We start from the raw sequence: 21,152 nt of genomic DNA on the forward strand, positions 1-21,152 counted from the left end.
GGGGTTTTCACTTTGCAAATTCAGATAGGAATAATAAATAGACACCCCAACATTCCAAACAAGGCCGTCATTCAATTCATCCTGATATCAAAATATAAAAAGCAAATCCATTTTCCCAAGACGTCTTTTCTTTACCCCAACTTTAACAGTGCGCGTCTATCAACCGATTGGTCACTCTCTATCACCACAACCATTGAATCTTCTACTTCCACTTCATCCAACCAAACTATTCATCTCGTCCACGAACCTCAACTTTTGGAGATTTTTATCGTCAACTCGCGGAATGGATTGGTTGAAACTCTCACTATTACGATAATCGATTTTTACCTTCAAGATACCGACTAGATGGATCAACAACCGACATATCAAGGCCCAGAAGGAGGGGCTGAGATGCCAGCTCTAGGAGCTGGTATAATACCTCCTCCGCCGAATCAGCAACTCCCAGCGCAAATGTTTACGACTGCTGCGCAATTGCTTGACTTGACTGATAGTAAGATTCCCCGATCTGCGAAGCTATGTTGGAAATACTGGTTGTGTTACGGCTACTTGCATAGAGTACTAGTGGTAGATCTATGGCTTGAGAATATGCACACACAGCTCTTTGATGATGAATACATACATATACTAATTGAAATATTTTTACTCTACAGAAAAGCTTATGATCTCCCTCCGCGATGGCAGAAAACTTATTGGAATACTCCGAAGTTGGGACCAGTTCGGTATACACTCATTTCCTATTCTGAAGCCCCATCACATCATATCACATCACGTCACTCACTAAACATTCCACTACAGCAAACATCGTCCTTCAATCTACCGTCGAACGGATATTCATTGCGCCTCCCCCTCCCTCCTCACCTCAAGGTGCAACGCAGCCTGGACTCTACGCCGATATACCCCGCGGACTGTTTCTCGTGCGTGGCGAGAATGTATTGTTGCTGGGCGAAATAGATTTGGACAAAGATGATGAGGCGCCGCCAGGATATGAGAAAGCCGATGCGGAGGTGGTGCATAAGTTGGATAAGGAGAGGAGGGCGATGGAGGCGAAGAGGGATAAGAATCGTTTGAGGAAGTTGGCAGAGTTGGGATTTGAGGGGGAGAATTCGGGAGAGGCTATATTTGGATGATGTGGGTGAGGAGAGAGGGGGGAAATGGGTGGATTAGGGAGAATTGGGGTAAGGAATGGAGGGTATGAGGGAGGTGATGGGGAATGAGTTCGAGATGGAATGGGACAGTAGATCAGAGATGTGGTTACAAAAAACTCAAGGCCGAATATTGTGAAAGGCTAGCTGGCGATTTCTATCAGTCAGTTGTGGTAGATCTATGACAGATTCAACCACAGGAAACATAATTTTTCCTTCTTCTCTCCTAACTGTTTGGACCCTTTTCACGATTTACCTGTGTGAGTATAGCGTTTTTAGAGAAACTAACGAAAGACCTTACACATGAATCACGACGCGTTAGAGAGCAAGGATCTCTTCATCCTAAAAAATGAACTTTAAACTTTGGGCTTTGGAATTTTGGGAGGTCTTAAATGCAAATGTTGAATGGAGGATGGGGAGAAGAAGAGTGGAGGATCGAGGATAGAGAATAGAGAATATGACTAACTCGAAGTCGAAATCGAAATAGGAATAGGTGTATCGGGTGATGTCTTCCGTTTAATGCATAGAGAGTACAAGAAACTCAATATCCGAAATCAAAGGAAATGGTTAAAGGATTAATAGATAGGTAGATTGTCAGGTAGGTGTGAATGAATGGGCGGATGAATGTGTGGGTGGATCTATGGATATCCGAAATTCATGATTATGCTCATTCTCTACTTTAAAGATTGAATTTGTGTAATTAAAATCATGGTGTATTATGTATTAGAGAGTACGAGTAGAGAATCTAGATTGATTGGTGATTAGTAGGTATGCGGTGGTATGCAGTGGTATACTTGAGTATACCAGAATTAGCTAGTTAGTCTTTCTTGCATATAGTAATTCTTATTGAGAAATTAACCAAGTATCTGTAGATCGACCAATGTCTTTGTTGAAGTGTGAGAAGTGTTAGTTCGGACACTCCAGTGGATAAAGAAATTCTACGATAAATTCTCCGTCCCCATAAGGCGTATCGTAAGGCGTGGGGGAAAAGGAAGAATATCGGTACCACTAGAAGATTTACTAGAAGATTTCAAATGCTTCTCTTTGAAATAACGGTGGTTTACGATGGAGCATGCATACATTGCATTCGCCAATCTTGGAATTGAGTTCGGACTGTCCGGTGGGAACGTTTGTGGTATATGCTGGACTTGACACAAGACTATCGAGATCGGATCGATTGGAAACACGTGCTAGTTGGCCATTATTCAGGAGAACTGTTTCGCGAACGCGTCAAGAATTCGCGCGGGGTTCTTAGGATTCTCCTATTTTTTTGAATCGCTTAGGTTACGGATGGGTCATCATGAGATGTAGTGGGAGGTCGGGTTTATCTACTCGTAGGTATCTATCAAATTGACTTTCTTCCTTTCACACGCTTATGATATGATAATGAATTAGACAATAATTGGAATTGGAAAACTCTCAACCTTTTTTTTTTTTTTTGCTTCCTTCTTTGCTTTCTAGATTCCTTCCAGACTGTTTTACCATATCCACCGAGCGCAAATCTTGAGATGAAATTTGGAAATCATGCGCGGGCAGCGCGGGACCGGGATCCACACGCTTGGGAAATTCATGCACGATAACCGTTTGAGTAATGAATTGGGGGAGAAGCAGGATTGGCATGATGGATGAGAGGGGGAAAGCGAGCAAGTTCCTAGTTGGGGGGCGTGTCACTTGGGACGGTTTGGGAAGGAGGATGGATACTCGAGGGAAGTTTGTGGGTGGAGGGTTTGGGTGGTGAGAAAGAGCATGAGGAGGTAATTTTCAAAGGGATATGAAGTACTATTGATTTTGAAGAAAGTTTTGACGTTTGACGCGCTTGGTTTGGAGATGAAATGAGGGATGTTGGGATGGGAGGGTGGATGCGATGGAGAGGGGTGGATGGAGCGATGACGAAATTGCTTTTGAGAGTTCTATGAAGGGAGATGTTCGCACCTTTTTTTTCCCTCTTCTTTTTCTTCGAAGAGTTGTCTTTAGTAGCTGTCATTAGGAAGATTGTCTTTTCGATACCCAGATACCCAGATACCCAGATTCTATTCACTTCTTCGGACTACGACATCATCTCGAGTCTTTATTACTTTTTTCCCATCTTCGACAAGAAACAGACACACACGCACACTTCATCTGCATCCTCATAATCACATAATCCCACACACTACACCCGCAGCATTTACGCTCCGGGCCCTCGAAAATCTTTCAAAATCTTTCACTCACACCCCCGTCAGAGACCGCACATCACCTGTCGTCTTCTCTCCATTCGTCCCCGCAGTTCTCGCTCTCGAACAAACTCAAACATGTCTTCTACTCCTACCACCACTGGACCGATCCCGGCTCCCACAAATACGGTGAATCCTCTCCCCGCGACACCTGCTGAGGCTGCCGCAGGAGTCGGCCCCGCCGCTTCGGGAACCGCATTGGATTTGCACACGCAGACTGAAGATGCGGCAAAGGAATACAAGAATGCGCAGAAGGCTGAGAAGGCTTACGCGCAGAAGAAGAAGTGCATGACTGCGAGAAAGGAGTGGTATGATTGTAAAGTACACTTTGCAGCTGGAGTGCAGGGCTTCAGAGAGGGAGGCAAATGTGTTGGACGGGTTGTCAAGGCCGGACCGGCTTTGGCGATGGAGAAGGTTAAGGGGGGAAAGGGCCAGGGCGTCAAGACTGTGGATAGTGGTGCTTCCGGAGAGAGTATCATGGTGGAGAAGGAGAATGCTAATAAGAAGAGTGGTAATGGTGGTGTGAAAGCAAAGGTGATGGGGTTGAAAGAGAACTTTGGCAATGAAGGAGAAGAGGGCGATGGAGAAACAGGCAAAAACTGATGAGAAAACTGCCATCGCCACTCCCACTGCAAGCGGAGCTGTAGCAGCAACACCAGCCGCAGAAGCTACGCCTGTTGTTCATGTTCCTGTTGTTCCTGTTGCTCCCGTTGCAGCAACACCAGTCCCAAGTCCAACACAGACCAAACAGGAAAAAAAGAGAATGACTCTGGATCAGGTGAGACATCGAATTCTTTCCTATCGTCACTCGCGTTTTTGTTCCATGTCATCGGAAGATGATGACGAAGAGGTGAACGTCGCGCCTCGAATTGCAGGTTGGATGACCTATTTTCTACCCTTTCACTTACTCCTCTTCTCCTTATCTTTACCCTCTCACACATTTGAGTTTGCTTTGAGGGTCTTGGATTCCGAGATGGATGGATAGACACATTCTGTACGATTTCTAGACAAATAAGAATAGCATGCTGATTGAAGACAATAGAGAATCCAACAAGAAGAAGCCAAAGCGCTCGCGCGTCAGGAAGCGGAAGCCTCCGCGGCACACGCTACAGCTGCGACCGGCGAAACCCCAGTCGTGGCTCCCATCCCAGCTCCGGCGCCCCCTCAAGGGCTAACTCCCATCCAAACCACGCACACATCAGCATCGTTGGCGAACCCCCCGCAATTACCTCCCAAGACACAGTTGAGTCCCCCCGGATCCCCAACGAAGGGGACCATGGAGCCCATTCACGAGGACGGGGAGACGGGGGCTCTACCATTGGCGAGCGGGGTGCAGGGGCCGGTGGAAACGCAGAATCCTGGGTAGTTGGGGGAGGAGCACCGGCCGGACAATAAGCGAAGGGGGAGATGGGGGCGGCGAGGGCTTGAAAGCCAGAGTGGCGGTTATGGTGCGAGGGAGATTGCGAGGGGGTGATGCGCGCGCGCCTGCTTTTCCATGGTTTGCGGCGCACTATGCAGATGAGAGTGAGGATTCGAGCGAGGAGGAGAAGAAGAGGGGAGAAGAAAATGCATGCGAGATGGGAATGGGAATGGGAATGGAATGAAAATGAAAATGAAAACAGCAACAGCAACAGGAGCCAAAGAATCAACGCGAGCACGAATGATGGGGCATTTTTCCAGGACGAACAAGACTGATGCAGGAATGAATTATAACGAGAAGAGATTTCGCCGCCCGGGGAAGTTGGCGACGTTGCGCTTGAGAGTGGAGTTTGTTTGTGTCGAAAGTGAGGGATTGGGCGAGTGATGCGATGGGATGGGTTGGGGTGTTGATTATGGATTTTTTGGGGAGGGTGAGTGTGATGGGAGAGGGAATCAGGAAGAAGATTGGTGGGAAGAAGGGAAGAAGGAGAAGAAGGTTAGGTTTTCCAGGAGAGCGTTTTTTCTAGGGGGGGTGATGGGTGGGGTGGAGATTCTGTGTTATGGGCTTTTATGAGTTTTTTTGATGTTTTCATGATTTTTATGTTTATGTTTACGTTTACGAGTTTTTATTGTTTTACTTTCTTTTTTTTGGATTTTTCACGAGTTCTCTTCTTCATCATTCATGTTAATGTCTCATGATTACGAGTACGAGTACGAGTATGATATTTTGTTTGGTTTTTAGTTATTGGTTTTGGTTTGGTTTTGGTTGTGATTATTTATCCTTCTTTCTTTTTGATATCCATTATTTGCACATAAGTCGTACTTTTCAATCTTCTTATTTTGGCTTTTTCGAAAGGGTAATTTGGGTAACTTGAATCAATATAGATAGAATTACAGTATAGTTTGTATGTTGATACTACTGCTTTTCTTCTTGCTTGTGATGGTGATGGTGATCGATAGATTCCTTCCCAATGGGTGCGCAATATATTCATGTAGGAAATTTGTATGAGTGTTGGAATTTTATTTCGCTATGAGAATAGCATACGACGTTCTATTTGATGAACTTCCTTTACTCTAGTGAACCCCTCTCTATCATACACCATAACACCACTCTCATTCATCCACATCTAACTAATGCCGAAATCTCCCCCCCTAAGTTTCCAGCAAAATCTTCTTCTAGAGCTAATCTGTGTAATCAAGGAAATAACTCGCGAGTTGATAAGAACTTCTTCAGCAAATCTAACCATATCAATATCCCAGATACTTCAATTCATCTTTCCCTCTCTTCCCCAACAGAAATATAGATAATACCCACCTTCAACAGTACAGATTCCGATCAATATCGAATTACTTGATACACATATTATATATTGGGTCACATGGAATTTCCCGACTGCATTCACAATCTCTAGTAAATTTTAGTGCACCTCACTCTTCCTTTCATTCAGAAAATCGTTGAGTGAAATAGTGAAATAGTGAAATAGTGAAATTATGGATCAAAACCATTCAAATCCGTCCAAAATTTTGCACACATCTGCATATCCAACTATTGTATTTCATCCCAAGAAATTCTGAATGAAAATTGCAATCCAACACAGTAGCACAGCACAGCACAGCACAGTACAGCAAGTATCATGATATCCATCCAAATCACCAGCACAGCACAGCAAAACAACAAGAACCAAGAAACTCAAGACCACAGATCCATTTCCCCACTTCCCTCCTCCAACCTTCGCCTCAAAGATCGATCTCTCCCCGCCGGCCCTCGCAATATTTGTTCGCCAGTGATGTACATTCACCGGATCCTTCTGATACAAATTCACCTCGAAGAATTTATTATGAGAGGTGCATTTGAAGTTCTTATATCTGTCTACTCATCAGTTTGCAACTCATCATTTCGCATATCATATCATGCATTTTCATCATCATAAACACTGAAATTGAAAACAATAAAAAGCCCAGTACTTACGAATTCAACTTCTGATAATTGGCTTGGATCAGATGCTGTTCGGTGATCTCGATAAAATCTCCCGGGGAGGTGTCATCGGGGATGAAGTAGCGTTTAGATTCAAGAGGACCGTAGTTGACTTGTTGGACAAATTGGATGGCGTACGGGGTGGTAGGAGCGATGGGGTTGGAGTCAGCTCCTGAGTCCTTGGGAGGTGTGACGGAGGAGGAGCGAGGGTAGTCGGCCCAGACTTTGAAGCTGGTGAATTTCTGTTGGTGGGTGAGTTGTTGAGGACGAAAGGACTCGAGGGAATCACAGCAGAAGAGAGTGGTCATGATTAGGTTAGAAGGTGTAAGGGAGAAGAATAGTTTGATTTGAAGTGGAGGATAGATGTTTTGGTTTGTAGTTCATTGAAAGTCCAACGAAGTATTATGAGACGATTGCAGAGCAATTGAAAAGAAAATCGAGGATCTGGATGGGTATATTTATGCAATGAGGACTTTTGCGTTCCACGGGACTCCAAGACACAAAATCAAGAAAGATGCAAATTATTCCCCAGACGATGGAAGCATCAAATGTCCAATAACCCGAACATATTGGGACTTGAACATACCAAAGCTTGAAAATCTGAGCTCGATCTACACAACCAAAAAGCCACTCCTCTCCTTGCCAGCAACTTTCTCAAGACCCCGCCTTCATAGCATGCGACATCGTCAAGAAATCAAGTGTTGGGGTTTGACTGCAGATTTTCATGATAGACTGTGAGCTTTTTTGCACCTCGGACCCTCTGTCATCCTCAGTAAGAAGATGATTCATTGGTAGACTCTTGAAAATGAGGCCTACAACTAAGGCAACTTGCGTCTGGACTAAGCACTTCGCATTAAAAATATATGCAAGCTTCCATAATACTATTTCCACGGCGTCATGATAGCAAATACGATTGGCAGTGCTCATTTGAGGCCACCTATCAGATTCCTCAAGAGCTATTCTCATCGCCGATAGTATGCAGAATGATGTTCAAATTCATGTTCTTAATATCGGAAATTCGATATTTTTTGAATTCTCGCTGCTGATTGGAGCATTACAATTTTGAGGCCTACAACCAGGGTGGTATAAATACTGAATGGATATTGGTTGAGCGATCTCGCTTCCAACACGTGCAGGCATTCAATGATGATGACTGATTGGCTGTAGCGACATCTCGACCATCATAAGAACCCTCGAATTTCCCACCTTCGTTCCTTTTTTTTCTTTCTCTTCACGGTGCGAGAGGCGGCGCTGTCATTCCTCACTCTTTTTTCCCCACACAGTCACTCCTTAGGGCTCTTTTTTTCATTCATCTTCAGCATCTTCCTACTCTTTGCAATACCTTAACCCTAATTCAGGGGCCTCCGCTACGATCAAGGAGGCCCAAAGCGAATAGAACCTATCTTCTCGGAATACACCGCTGGGAACGAAAACGAACATAATCATCTACTTTTTGAATTTATCAATCCCAGCCTTTTAGACCTCAGGATACATCCTGTTCCTTCTTCATTCGAATCAAGGGTTACTGTTGATGCTCGGGAAGCAAACAGACAAGTTGATGAGAATGAATGCCCTTCCGCTGAAGATGACAAGCATGGAAATTTCGATCCTCTGCCTTACACTCCTTACAACACTTTGCTAGATCTGCTTGCGCTAGACGCAGAGTCTCCGCAAGCTCTCCAATATGTCGAAGAACCAGGCGAAGGCCGGGTTCAGTACGGTCTTTACCAAGCCCAATCAGTCTCCAATCCTCACGTGGAGCAATTCCAACATCATCATCATCATCCTACTGGTCAGATTTTACCTGAGCAGCCAGAACCGCAACCAGTTGCTCAACACTACGCTTGCCCAGAATGTCAAAAACAGTTCAAACTACCATGTGAGCTAAATAGTAAGTGCTAATTCTTTTGAAATCCATATTGCATGACTTGTTGATGTTGACATTCAAACCTCAGTGTTCATATAAAATCACATACTCTCCCTTTCAAGTGTCGCATATCCTCATGTAAATCACTCGGATTCCGGTACCAGAAAGATCTGAAACGCCACATTGCAAGTATACATCCCAAGCTCAACCCAAATGGGGAAATATATTTTTGTGATGCGGAAAGCTGCAAACACTCAAGAGCCGAAGGAAAGGGGTTCACGAGGAAGGATAATTTTAAAAGGCACAAGAAGAATTGTAAACGTCGGATCCAACAGATGTGACAAGAAAGTTTGCTGTGTAATTAGTCAATGGGAGTACTTGAGGTTGCGGTAGAAACAGAAATATGATTTGTTGATGACAATCGCCAGTACATTGCCGCTTAATCATTGCGATTGTAGAATCATGACGGAATTCCTAGAACCCCCAGACTGCATTTCTCCAAGTTGCTCAGACAAAATCACCGGCCTTGTCGTCTTCACATCAGCCAAAACGCCGAAGTCCAAATGATCAGCTCTTTTTCCTCTGCTTTTGCTACTAAGCTCATCATCTTGTTTCCTTTTTCCTCTTACCACCATATTTCAACCCTTTTGCATTTCGCCTTATCCAATTGTTGAGCTGTGGATTCATTTGCATATACTCTGAAAGCAAATATACCCCTTCAATAATCGAAGGTTTTATGTAGGAAGACACACCCAAACCATTGCCGCCTCAACTTTGTAATCAAACCACAAGCCAGCATGCAATATTTCCAGTGAAGATTTATTGACAGCACTAGCCATTTGTGTGATGTCAAGAACATCATGAATCATATCCCATGAACGCTTGAGGCTCATACAACGAGAACGCAACAAAAAGCTGATTTTAAAAGAACGCCTTTGTCTTTCCTATACCATGCCCTTCAGCCATCACTCAACGACATAATTTTACCGACAATACCAACTCCTTCAAGAAGTTTTCTTCCCTCAAGTCCATGAATAGACTCTCTTAGAAAGCTGTCACTTGCACTTGCAGAAGCAAAAGGTGTAAAACTGTCACAACATTGAGGGCTGAGTTTAATTTCAGACTCTTATGATGTTGAAAGAAAAATCTTGGTCAAAATATCACCCAGCAAATGGCTAGAAAAGGAGATATGTAGTTCCTCAATTCGTCATGATCGTTCCAGTCGGATGGATCATATTTTGCAGATTGTATCAAACTGTAAGCCAAAGTGAGAACCGGGAAACCTTTGATACATAATATCCAGACTTCATATAGATAGGGAATCATCATCATCATCATTAGCAATCTTCAGTACTTATGCCCGGCCCTTTAATTACCGCCCCTCAACCAAGCACAAACTCCCAACACAAAAACACAAACCATGGCATCTCCACTGACTGTTCCCCAAATACGTCCATATCTTAAGACCATGCCTACATAACTCTTCCAAGGCTCTGGCAAGAAACCCATCACTGTCCCCATCATACCAGCTGGCATAGAATTTCCCTTCTCCAAATAAAATCTGCTGGTCAACAAGACCACTTCTGACGTTGCAAAGATCCAAAAGAAATGCACACTATCCGCGCTCAATCCATCATTCGCCAAACCCGACGCCTCGCGTGCATATTTAGTGCCCGTAAATGACGTCGTAAGTGCTATATACAAGCCGAGGGATAATGCGAAAACGGCATGAACTATGCGCCAAATGTATGCATAAGGATCAACAGCAGCGGCTTGAGCTTGCCCTTCCATTCCCATACCGGGCATACCAGGCATACCGGGAAAGGAAGGCATTCCAGCTTGTCCTTCGCCCGGTGGTCCACCCATTCCTCCCATCATCTGTTGTAACATTTGCATCATGGGATCGTTTGCGCCGTCTTCACCGGGTGCACCTCCCATACCTGGGAAACCTGCGAAAGGATTTTGGCCAGGAGCACCACCCAAAGAGCCTGGATCCATACCCAGCATCATTTGCCTTAATTGATCATCATTTAGTTGCTGTTGTTGCTGGCCACTCTGAGACCTCTGGATCGGCGTGCGAGTCTGCGGCTCATAATAATGATTCGAAATATCTACTTCATCTGGATCCGCATGGTTTGTAGCCTTGGGAGATGTTTGTGCTGGCGCTTGCGATGGAACCTCCTCTGTAACCACCATTAGCTTATTCAACATATAATTCAAAGAGCAATCCAAAATAGCCTCTAAACAGGACAAGTACAAACCTCTAGGTAAACCACCACCTAACCCAATGATCTTATTCAACCTTGCATTTCCCCCATCTCTAATCTTTGCTTCTCTCTTTTCCTTCCTAATGCGTGCCTGTCTCTGAGATGGCGTTTCTGCTGCTGGCTCAGAAGTTTCGGCCATTTTTTTTTTTTTTTTTTTTAAAAAATTGTTGTTGAGAAAATGGAAAGATGATGACTTGGACAGATTTGATGATGTCGTTTATTATTTACGTGGTTGGAAGCTTCCGGAGCTGGGATTTTTTTTGGTGGGGGAAAGCTAGAAGGGGTCACCATACATTTATTTACCTGTACCCGTAGGTAGATACTTATTGCACTAGCTTTAACAATGATTCGGTCTGTACGAGTAGTTAAATAGAATTAACCAAATCAACATAATTGTGCATCATTGGTATGGTATCAACCAAACTGTACAATGTTTCACGATTATTTCAATAGGGAATCATTGATTCATTCATAATCCATAAGAAGTTGATTGGTATCATGTTCACCACTTCTAGAACAAGACATACATCATTTTTAGGGTATTCCTCGCCAAGTTACATCAACACGCAATTGCAATCATAGGTATTACTCTTAATTCAAAGATAAAAAAGCAGTATTATAAAGAATAAGTTCTTACTCTAGCAATATTTCTTTACTATACACACATGCTTCGCTCTCATCTTAATCCTCATTCCTTCGTTCCGGTTTTTAGTTCTCAAATTAAAATAAAGTATTCGCTTCAACTCTAAGGAGTGACTTTGCTCATGCTAACTAATCGTTTGACACCGACCTGTATTGATCATTAGTATATGTTACATTCAAACCCAAAAAGACAACTATAAAACTTACCATCCAATTGCCACACTCATCAGGCTTTTCACGATGAATGTCGACTTGCATCCTGCTTGCTGTTTCGTAGTCACCAGATTGAAGTGCCTCCGCCAACTGGGTCAATTTCTCGATAGTATCAGGTTTTACAAGTTCCTCATTATTCAGATGATCAAACAAAATGTTGAGGCGCTTCTGAGTGTCTTTCACTTGAGGAGCAAAATTTGCTGGAGCTTTCGAGGCTACTCTTTGCATGTCACTGGTGAAGATTTCGACCATTCTCTGAGCAGATTCGGGAATATGTGATCTATCACCAGCAGGATGCTTAGGTTTTGCTGGAGCAGCTGCAACGGCAGGAGCTCTAGGAGGCCCAGTTGGTGGTCGAGAACCGCCCATTGGAGGACCTTGAGGAGGACCTTGGTTTTGAAACTGTGCAGGTGGAGGCTGGCTTTCATATGGTGATTGAGATGGCGCGTGCTGGCTAGGTGGTGCAGCTGACGGTGGTGCATATGGATTAGATGGAGGTGGAGCGATATTTGATGGAGGTGGTTGGGAGTATTGCTGTGCTGCTGGAGATGGAGCGTATCTGCTTGTAGGTGCAGCCCCGGTAGGTGGGGGATTATATGGAGAAGCTCCACGAGGAATTGTAGGTGGTGGTATTGATGCATATGGTGATTGAGCAGGGGGTGCTTGAGGAGTATATGCATTGGCCGTGGATGATGGTCTGGGAGGTGGTGCAGTCGTCAATGGTGAGCTAATACGGGGTGGGGCTGATCCCTTAGGTGGAGGAGGTGGGGGGGTTGCCCTGGAAGCACCATATGGGTTTGCTGGAGGTGGCATTGAAGCACCTTGTTGATTTGGGAACGGATTTGCAACAGGGGTACTTCTTCTAGCAGTAGGAACCTTTGTTACGAAAGGTGTGTCATTCCAGTTAGTCATGTCTTTAGCTTTAGATGCAGGTGGAGCTGATGGAGTTGTGTTTCTCGGAGGGGGGGCTCCAAATGATTGTTGAGGTGCTCCATAGCCTGATGGAGCTGCTCCATATGCTCCATACGAAGGTGCATAAGCAGGTTGAGATGGTTGTGGTGGCTGGTAACCTTGTGGCGCGTAAGCGCTTGCTGCAGGTGCATATGGATTAGAGGCACCTGAAGTGGGTGGCGCATAAGGATTAGAAGCTGGAGCAGTAGCGGCAGGTGGAGCGTATGGATTTGGAGCAGATTGAACTGGGGGTGCCACAGCAGCAGGAATTGGCTGTTGATATGCGGCTGGCTGAGCACGTGCTGGGACTCTCGAAGAGACTGCTGGCTGTCTTGCGGTAGTGGTAGGGGCAACCTTTCTTGATGCACGCTTGACTCGGTCTCGTGCAACTTCTGCAGCAGGGTACTGAGTTGGAAGAAGATCAAGGTATCTTTCGGCAATTGAGAGATGTCCGTGAGCAGCAACAATGTCCGCATACTCTGTATATTTGTCGTACAAAGCTGCCAATTTCCAATCCGATGTCAAGCTTTGCTCGGGATCTTGAAATTTGGTGACATTGCGGAATACTGTGACCTTTTCAATAAAGTTCTGGAGCGACTTTGCATGTACGGAGAATGTAGAATCGCCTTCTTGTTCTTCAATACCATGCTTCTCGTTCTCTTGAAGTTCGGAAATCCAGATGTTGATGACCTTCTCCAACTTTGAACCAACTAAGAAACAGAATGAAGCATCCTTTGCAGTGCCAGATTCCAAAAGCCTATCACCAAGTGCCTCACAAAGGTCTGGGAATTGAGCTGGATCGGCATATGTGCATAAAGTTGCCATCGATTCTTTCCAGTTCTCCAGGTCAGCATTGTATACAACATCCCACAAGTTTTTGCCAATGACTGAGCTAAGGAGTCGTAGATAGTTGGGACCTTCTGCCTTTTTGGCTAGGTAGGCAGTTTGAACTTTATCTAACAACTCCTTTCCACCACAGTTGGCAATGATGAATGCATCAGCAATACGATCCTCCTTGAGACAGACAGTCATCGCTTTTTCGAACTGGCCAAGCATCAAAGCTTTGGTAATTTGTTTTTCCGAGGCCGAATCCGACTCAGCAAATAGATGGAAAGGATTATCCGTCTTGGCTCCCTTATTTGCTGCGATATCCGTCAAAAAGTCATCACCTTCAGCACCATCGAAAAGTGTAGATAATCTATTATTCTTTCCTGCTTCTCCATTGGCATCAGCTGGCGCGTCTTCCGACTTTTCAGCATCCTCCACGTCAAGTCCCGATACACCATTCGTAATCTCGTCTACATCAGAGAATCCAAGGTATTCGGTGACTTGTTTTCGAGGGTTGGCTGCGATCAATGTCTCAATAACTCTCCAGTCTGCCTTCTCTTCCTCAGTCTTGGCCTGATCAATATGAGTTTCACAAATGCTCTTAATATCACCGGCCTTAAGGGCATTTTCGAAAGACTCAGTAGCAGATCCTACGTCTGAATCAACTGTAAATTGAGAGATTTGGATCTTGGAGGATCTAGGCTTTCTTGCTGCAGTTGGTAACAAATTAAAGCTCACTAATTTGCCACCGAATCCGAAAGAAGCTCCAACCGGTCGCTCAAGCCACTTAGGAGCTTTGTTCAATGAAAATGAAGCCCCTTGAGGCTCAGTTTGGGCCTTGGTGAAAAAGTCCTCGCCATCAATTGGACCTGCAACGGGGGGTTGGGATGCGGTAGGGTTTGTATTTTGTAAGGTCTGGATAGCTATCTTTCCATCAAAGGACGCAGTGGCAGATAATGCGGGGTTGTGTGGATTGAATCTAGTCTGGAAGGTCCAATTGGTGACTTCAGGGAATTCTCCATATTGTTCCCCAGTTTGAGGGTTCCAGATTAAAGTTCTGTTATCTTTACCGCAAGATATTAGAAGATCGGCATCTTGTTGACACCAGGACAATGACAAAATCCCCTGGATATGTCCTTGTAAAGTACGCTCAGGCGCATTTGAGTTTCTGAGATCCCACAAAAGAATTACCGGTGTAGAATCGTCGGGTGTAGCAGTCAAAAGCTTTGTCGCATTATTTGGATCCCATGCAATTGCTCCTACTGCTTTTCGGTTGTTGCTCAATTGTAGAGAAGCCTTCTTTGTCTTCAAATCCCAGACGGTAACATATCCTCCACTTCCACCAGTTGCCAAAATATGGGGAACTTTCCTATTCCATGCAACACATTCCAGGTCATCCGATCGTGCGGCAGCTGTGCCTAATCTAAACGGATTGGAGATATCGTTTACGTCGTAGATGAACAGCTCGCCCTTGGAGCCAGCAGTAGCTAGGATTTGTGGCTTCAATGGGTTAAATTGAAGAGACTTGATAGCACCCGTATGTTTCGTCGTCCTAGACATGAAAGCTTCCTCAGCTCCTTGTATAAGTTTCTCTGCATCCCATAAATCCAACGATCCATTCTCGAGTGCGCCTGCGATTATGCCCCGCGGATGGTCTGCGTTTGCTGGTGCCCATGCAATGTCGTGAAATCTAATGGAAAAGTTAGTCTTTCTACAATCCCTAAGCTCGATACAAACAATTCATCGGCGTACCTGGAGTCTGTGCTAATGCTAGCAATAGGTTGTAGTTCTACACCTTGCTCGTCGTTATCCAAGCTTAAATCCCAAAGCTCCAGCTTCGTCTCATCAGAGAAATCCGCATCAACAGCCCCAGCCCTGGTACCCGTGACAACCAAAGGAGTCTCTGGACCTGGGGACCAGGCAAAGGCCGCAGTTCTGGGAATTTCCCTTAGACGGACCATTGTCTCGTCTCTATTTGTAGAATTAACAAGCCAGATTACACTGCGGAAAGTTTGCCGCGGTGTGCCTTTTCAGCCGATTTTGTTGCTACGCCGGTAGATACAAATTGAAAAGACTCGTAGATTTTAAATTGTATGAGACGTGTAAAGACAGCAAAAGTTGCGATCTGTTGAATCGTTTATAGGTAGGAGTAGCACTGTGAACACCTTTCCCCATAATCGGATGGTCATAGCGAGGGATTCCGCCCGTAGGATTGTGAATCTTAAAAAAACAGCTGACACGTGATCAAAGGCTCCTTCTTTCGCGATTTGTTAGATAGCATTTGGGCAGTTTAGAAGTGACAAATACACCAGAGATTCGTTTAAAATAAATTCAGTCTAATACTTCCCATTATCTACAAGATGACCGACCAAGCACGTTGGAAAGCTACTGTGTATGTTGGTGGTCTCTCCCACATGGTTACCACCGCAAATCTCGAAGCCGCATTTTTACCCTTTGGAGAAATAGCAGATGTCTCTATACCGTAAGTCCTCCGCGCTAGATTTCGATGTCCTCATGTTGAAAATCTTCTAGCAAAGCAGATGGGCCCAACTCAACAGAGCCACATCGAGGTTTTGGATATGTAGAGTTTGAGGATCCAGAAGATACCAAAGATGCCATTGACAATATGGATCAAGCTGAACTATTTGGAAAGGTGATTAAAGTCAATGCGGCTAAACCTCCAAAGAATGCGAATGAGGGATTGGGAAGCAAGACGGCTTTATGGGAGCAGGTAAGACTTCATGGAATCCTGCTGTGTGATGGTAGGGGGCGGCTTGGGTGGTCACTAACTTTGTGACATAGGAGGGCTGGCTAGCAGAGAATGCTGTGAGCGAGGAGGATAAACTGGCAACCGAACAAGCAAGAGCCGGAGTTCAGGATAGACCTGACGATCCTATGCAAGGTCTAGAGGGATTGGATGTAGCTGGGCCTAAGCCAGCTTAAAGAAGGGCTATGTTATGCTCGTAGGCTACAGGTCATGAAATGTGTTACTAAGGAGTTCTCGGAGTAAAGCAAAAGGAGTTCAGGTGGCAGGAAGATTACATATGCTCTTCGATGTATAGGTTGAAGTTGGACAATGAAAAGCATGAGATATCAGGTATGGAGACTATGTATTCATGAGAAATAAGGGCCAATTCTGTACAACTCATTCGAGGTTTGGCCGATGCATCCGTTCTAATTTCTCCATTCCATTCTTGACTCCAGCGTGTTCCACTCAGTATTGCTTTTGATGTATGAACTTTTCCCCGACAAACAGTCTGTTTCCAACCCTCCGAAACCTTGTAGATGAATAGTTTATTCCTTTCCTCTGTTTTGTCTAGAGAGACGCATTTGCTTGTCAACAACAAGTTTGCGGCCCAAAGAGTAGAAAGCAAATCCGACAGCGACACCGACGACGATTCCTTCATATTGATATCAGTGTAAATTCTGGCCGTATTCTGGCGAACATGTAAACGTACCCAAAGGAACCAACTCGGGAGGAATCTTCTTCCATTGGCGCAATCGTTGCGAGATAGTGTGGGCTGTCGACCTTAGTGTCAGTCCCGATTCTCATCTAGTAAAAACGCATCTCCCAATCCAAATTCTATTCTCCCCCTCCAGCTCTCCGATTATACAATCGTGGGGTAAACGTACCGCTATGCTCCTCCTTCTGTAAAGCCACAAAACATTAGCCCTCCCACCCTCAAAACTGCGAAATCGCAAATCAACAATGAACAAACTTACGGGCACAGGCGACCACATCTTCTTGGTCGGTTGGAACATTCTAGTAACGGCAGTAGGATGCATCTTGAACCGTTGTTCAATCTTCAAGTCTTTCTGATTAGATTTACACTCAACTTCCGTGGTCTGAGGTTTTGGAGGACCTGCATTTCCGCGCTAGCGAGCTCGGCCTTAGCCGACTTCATCCCGAGTGAGAAAGTGCAGGCCCATTCCAATCAACCTCACATCATTCGTCTCAATTGAACCACCACCACCACCACCATCTCCCCTCTAAATTCTGTGATTGCCAGAAAACAAACACGCAAATATGTCTGAAGATCGCGAGACCAAGCCCTTCAAGTTCGTTACTGGTATGTGCCATCCGGGGGCCCGCCCACTGTTTGTATATTTAAAAATGGTCTGATTGATTGCTAACTGAATTTCTAAACAGCTGGTATGCAATTTATCCGCCGCCGGGCTCTGCGAAATGACCGGAAGACTGATTGTAGGATATAGGATTCGACGCTCGATTCCCCAACCAGAACCAAACTAAACATTGCTGGCAAAACTATGTCGACTATCACAAGTGTATCCTAGCCAAGGGCGAGGATTTCGCACCATGCCGTCAAGTACGTTTCTGCGATCGATTGAGAGGGGAAAATATACTGATAGAGGGGAATAGTTCTTCTTGGCCTACAAGTCATTGTGCCCAAGTGCCTGGGTTGAGAGATGGGATGACCAACGTGGTTAGTAGTGACACTTGAAAGGGACCGGAAGGCAAGGTTTGGCTAACGTGGAATGTTGTAGACAACGGAACATTCCCCACTCGATTGGATCAGTAAGGTATATGAAGGTTCTAGAGGGTTGCATGGTGGGATAGAGCAGAAGACGTTCACAATGGATATGTATCATACAGAGTCATTATGCGAATTGATGAGAAACGAGTCGGCTTGAATAGACGTGCTTGATTCAAATTTGGTAGATGTGTTGATATCCATGAGTTATGCATTTTCAAAGTGCATTCAGGCTTTTTTCAAAGCTCTCAGTCGGTCATATCTCAACATCGCTCCAAGCAAGACTTGTGCACCATTCCCACAGTCTTCTGGACTACAATACTCGGCTGGATTATGACTGACGCCGTCTTTACAAGGCACAAAGATCCTACTTATGGTTAGTGATATTCTGGTATTAGTGAAAAGGAAGAGGATTACATTGAGGTTGGAGCATGTCTCGAAGTATAAACACTAGGTTGTGTTTAGCGTGGTCCTTATCATCAGATTCTCATTCTTACCTATCATGTCCAGCGCCTGATACCATTCTCCTATAACTTTCGGAGACGGCTTCTGTTTGATCTCCGATACCAGAAGCTGTTCCAGCCAAATCTCCAGCACTCTCTTCTACGCATCGAATACAATCTTTGTTGAAATGAGTAGCCGGAGAATCTGTATCCATTTTCCATTCCACCAAACAACCTTTACCTCTCTTTCCACTAGCCCCAAGAGTTGGCATCTGCTCTCCAGCAGCAATCAACTCAAAATCTCTTTTTAATTCTTTCTCAAAGTTCAGAAGCCTTTGATCCTCCGGAGACCTGATATCAAGTGAAAACTGTACGAATCCCGGAACAGTATTAGTAGAGCCAGGCTTGAGAGTGAGGATACCTAGCATAGGTAAGCAAAGTACCGCAGTTTATCTTGGGGGAAAGGCTTCATTACCTGTGGATGCTAGACAACCCATTTCAGCTGCCTTGTTGTGGCTATGATGAATAATTTTTGCAGCTGTAAGCATAGCATCTGAACGATTCTCGAAATCCGTTGTACCTATAAAGCATTCTCAATTCATCATCCGACCCACGTTCACATCTCTTCAATTACAGACACATCTCTATAACATAACGTACCAGTATGACAATCTCTTCCCCTCACTGTAATAGTATACCACCTATAAGCCTGCACGCCCGTCACAGCTCCAATCTTCGTTTTACTCCTCTCGAGAATTGGACCTTGTTCAATATGTAGTTCGAAATGTGCACCGATTGGATTATCCAGGTATGAAGTGGGAGTTGCACCGAAATATCCTATTCTTTCTAATTCTGATTTCATGGTTGCCGGCCCATTTACTTCGCACAAATCATGAGCCACCGAGAGGGGAATGTCGTGAGCCCACACGCCGGAGGATATCATGGATTTGGGGAAGCGCGCTCCTTCTTCTGTGGCGGCAGTTAGAGAGAAGGTTAGAGGGGGGTGTTGGGGTGATGCAGATGTGTACCGTTTGTCCACTGTATCCATCAAGTTAGTCTGTCATTGTATATAGCCACGGAATCATAGTACAACAAACATTAATAACTCCCGTAGGATATTCTGTTTCAATATCCAAATCATTCATTGTCTTCAACGCTTCAATACCTGCGTGAACACCCAAAATTCCATCGTATCTTCCTCCCGTCGGCTTTGACTCATTAGTCAATCATCATACAATGTTATCCTCATATATAGGCTAGCATTCTGGAAGTGCGTACCTGTGTATCCAAATGACTCCCCGCATAGGTAGCTGGTCCATCCTTTCTTCCGGGTCGGATTGCAAAAATATTACCTTTGTTGATCAATCATTATCACATGCGCTTTCGAGGATTTTATGTGATGATGCTACACGTGAGAGGAGTAAAAAGGAGGAGGGTAGGTACAGGAAGATGGAAAATAGAATAGAGAAGGAGATCGGAAGCTCACCCATAGTGTCAATCTTCACATCACAGCCGATATTTTTAGTTGTTTCGACGAACCAATCCCGTGCTTGTTTGTCGGCGGAGGAGAGCGCAAGTCGGGACATTCCTCGATCAGTTTCCCCTCTGGATTGCTGTCAGAATTCTGTGCATATCATGCAACATACTGTAGATTGAAAAAATTGAAAGATACTACATGCAAATGATCACAGAGACTGATCCTGTAGTAGAACCATGTCATTTGCGGCTTGCCCCATATGATAATCGCTTGACCTTTATATAACTGCACTACACAGATTGGAGCCCATAATAAGAATGGCATGGAGGCAGGCTGCACTGAGCAACATCTAAACATATCCAACGTGCAAATTGCATCCGCTCCAGACCCGAAGACTTTCAGGAACTTTCCAATGTCATTTCTCTGTCACAAATTTCATCCTTGCTTCTGCGTCGTCTCCCTTTCCCTTCCCTTATATCGAAGTCCAAAGCTCAAACTCAATGAAAAATGGCCAAACATACGTTCCCCATTTCTCCCCCCTCCCCCATTGACACGTATAATGCAATTCTTTCCACAATCTCTCCCTATCAACCTTCCGCGCGATCTCCCTAATTCTTCCATCTGATAAATCCCCTGTTCTCAACGAGCCCTCGGAATAGTTCCTAATCCAACCGAAGTTTCCAATCCTCGGGGTTGTTCTCAAGGGGATGGTTTTGAAAAGAGTTCTTGAATTTAATCTTGACATTTTCAGGAAATACAGGAACTCAAGTAAAATGCATTGGTTTATAAATGGAAATCAAGATTGTATTTATTAATTTATGATATATTGTTATTTTATTGTTGGTAATGCTTATCTGAGGGGAAGCTGTCCTTGAGCAGGTAGTTATCAGTGACCCCGCTACCAAGCATCTGCTACTGCATATGTAGGTACTCGTATGCATTATCAGGGCCATACTTAGGTACAGGACAGGTAGATAGCACAACATTTATATCAACCTACTCAAAATGTTATTTTTTGCTACTCATTGGAAGAAGGATAAGAGATATCTGTATTCCACGAACAAGCCATGATTTCATTATCATTCGATTTGTCATGCGCATCATTATCTAAGCGGATCATGACTGTGTTCCATTCACATTCGATCTATTTCCTTGTACTTCAGAAGAGTAGTTGGTCCTAGTAGAGTCAAATCTCGGTGAATGTTTAAGAGGGGGATGAACA

At 44.5% G+C, this 21,152-nt stretch overlaps 10 protein-coding genes across 10 annotated transcripts; 5 read left to right on the plus strand and 5 right to left on the minus strand.

Annotated features, from left to right (window-relative positions):
* Window positions 1-345: 345 nt before the first annotated feature.
* On the plus strand, window positions 346-1,127 carry EAF02_005198 (uncharacterized protein; the record flags this gene model as incomplete). The annotated part of the gene is made up of 3 exons (XM_038901246.1): window positions 346-490; window positions 651-719; window positions 796-1,127. 3 exons carry the CDS (start codon window positions 346-348, stop codon window positions 1,125-1,127), a joined length of 546 nt encoding a protein of 181 aa, XP_038758586.1.
* Window positions 1,128-3,433: 2,306 nt separating this feature from the next.
* Window positions 3,434-4,721, plus strand: EAF02_005199 (uncharacterized protein; the record flags this gene model as incomplete). The annotated part of the gene is made up of 3 exons (XM_038901247.1): window positions 3,434-3,889; window positions 3,948-4,133; window positions 4,398-4,721. The coding sequence occupies 3 exons, from the start codon at window positions 3,434-3,436 to the stop codon at window positions 4,719-4,721; spliced, it is 966 nt and encodes a 321-aa protein (XP_038758587.1).
* Window positions 4,722-6,167: 1,446 nt separating this feature from the next.
* EAF02_005200 (uncharacterized protein) lies at window positions 6,168-7,235 on the minus strand. Its single transcript, XM_038901248.1, has 2 exons — window positions 6,744-7,235; window positions 6,168-6,640 (listed from the first exon to the last, which is right to left on the minus strand). Exons 1-2 carry the CDS (start codon window positions 7,055-7,057, stop codon window positions 6,331-6,333), a joined length of 624 nt encoding a protein of 207 aa, XP_038758588.1. The 5' UTR covers window positions 7,058-7,235; the 3' UTR covers window positions 6,168-6,330.
* A 189-nt stretch (window positions 7,236-7,424) lies between these two features.
* On the plus strand, window positions 7,425-8,715 carry EAF02_005201 (uncharacterized protein; the record flags this gene model as incomplete). Its single annotated transcript, XM_038901249.1, has 3 exons — window positions 7,425-7,483; window positions 8,108-8,640; window positions 8,705-8,715. The coding sequence occupies 3 exons, from the start codon at window positions 7,425-7,427 to the stop codon at window positions 8,713-8,715; spliced, it is 603 nt and encodes a 200-aa protein (XP_038758589.1).
* Window positions 8,716-9,802: 1,087 nt separating this feature from the next.
* On the minus strand, window positions 9,803-11,086 carry EAF02_005202 (uncharacterized protein). The gene is made up of 2 exons (XM_038901250.1): window positions 10,878-11,086; window positions 9,803-10,799 (listed from the first exon to the last, which is right to left on the minus strand). The coding sequence occupies exons 1-2, from the start codon at window positions 11,083-11,085 to the stop codon at window positions 9,985-9,987; spliced, it is 1,023 nt and encodes a 340-aa protein (XP_038758590.1). The 5' UTR covers window position 11,086; the 3' UTR covers window positions 9,803-9,984.
* Window positions 11,087-11,628: 542 nt separating this feature from the next.
* Window positions 11,629-15,478, minus strand: EAF02_005203 (uncharacterized protein; the record flags this gene model as incomplete). Its single annotated transcript, XM_038901251.1, has 3 exons — window positions 11,629-11,673; window positions 11,733-15,207; window positions 15,270-15,478. The coding sequence occupies 3 exons, from the start codon at window positions 15,476-15,478 to the stop codon at window positions 11,629-11,631; spliced, it is 3,729 nt and encodes a 1,242-aa protein (XP_038758591.1).
* Window positions 15,479-15,877: 399 nt separating this feature from the next.
* On the plus strand, window positions 15,878-16,460 carry EAF02_005204 (uncharacterized protein; the record flags this gene model as incomplete). Its single annotated transcript, XM_038901252.1, has 3 exons — window positions 15,878-15,999; window positions 16,050-16,248; window positions 16,320-16,460. 3 exons carry the CDS (start codon window positions 15,878-15,880, stop codon window positions 16,458-16,460), a joined length of 462 nt encoding a protein of 153 aa, XP_038758592.1.
* A 351-nt stretch (window positions 16,461-16,811) lies between these two features.
* On the minus strand, window positions 16,812-17,303 carry EAF02_005205 (uncharacterized protein; the record flags this gene model as incomplete). Its single annotated transcript, XM_038901253.1, has 4 exons — window positions 16,812-16,918; window positions 16,976-17,038; window positions 17,151-17,166; window positions 17,241-17,303. 4 exons carry the CDS (start codon window positions 17,301-17,303, stop codon window positions 16,812-16,814), a joined length of 249 nt encoding a protein of 82 aa, XP_038758593.1.
* Window positions 17,304-17,544: 241 nt separating this feature from the next.
* EAF02_005206 (uncharacterized protein) lies at window positions 17,545-18,058 on the plus strand (the record flags this gene model as incomplete). The annotated part of the gene is made up of 4 exons (XM_038901254.1): window positions 17,545-17,587; window positions 17,733-17,845; window positions 17,899-17,962; window positions 18,024-18,058. 4 exons carry the CDS (start codon window positions 17,545-17,547, stop codon window positions 18,056-18,058), a joined length of 255 nt encoding a protein of 84 aa, XP_038758594.1.
* Window positions 18,059-18,201: 143 nt separating this feature from the next.
* EAF02_005207 (uncharacterized protein) lies at window positions 18,202-20,675 on the minus strand (the record flags this gene model as incomplete). Its single annotated transcript, XM_038901255.1, has 9 exons — window positions 18,202-18,377; window positions 18,428-18,460; window positions 18,508-18,874; window positions 18,929-19,033; window positions 19,114-19,491; window positions 19,544-19,661; window positions 19,732-19,805; window positions 19,940-20,058; window positions 20,428-20,675. The coding sequence occupies 9 exons, from the start codon at window positions 20,673-20,675 to the stop codon at window positions 18,239-18,241; spliced, it is 1,581 nt and encodes a 526-aa protein (XP_038758595.1). The 3' UTR covers window positions 18,202-18,238.
* Window positions 20,676-21,152: the final 477 nt, after the last annotated feature.

This window comes from Botrytis sinoallii, assembly GCF_014898435.1.
Source record: "Botrytis sinoallii strain Bc 23 chromosome Unknown BSIN_008, whole genome shotgun sequence".
Lineage (NCBI taxonomy): Eukaryota > Fungi > Ascomycota > Leotiomycetes > Helotiales > Sclerotiniaceae > Botrytis > Botrytis sinoallii.

Bases quoted from the DNA above. Each gene is read 5' to 3' on its own strand.
- EAF02_005200 (XM_038901248.1), bottom strand. From the start codon at position 7,057: ATGACCACTCTCTTCTGCTGTGATTCCCTCGAGTCCTTTCGTCCTCAA. The intron at 6,641-6,743 runs GTAAGTACTGGG...ATGAGTAGACAG, and splicing joins AATTATCAGAAGTTGAATTC to ATATAAGAACTTCAAATGCA.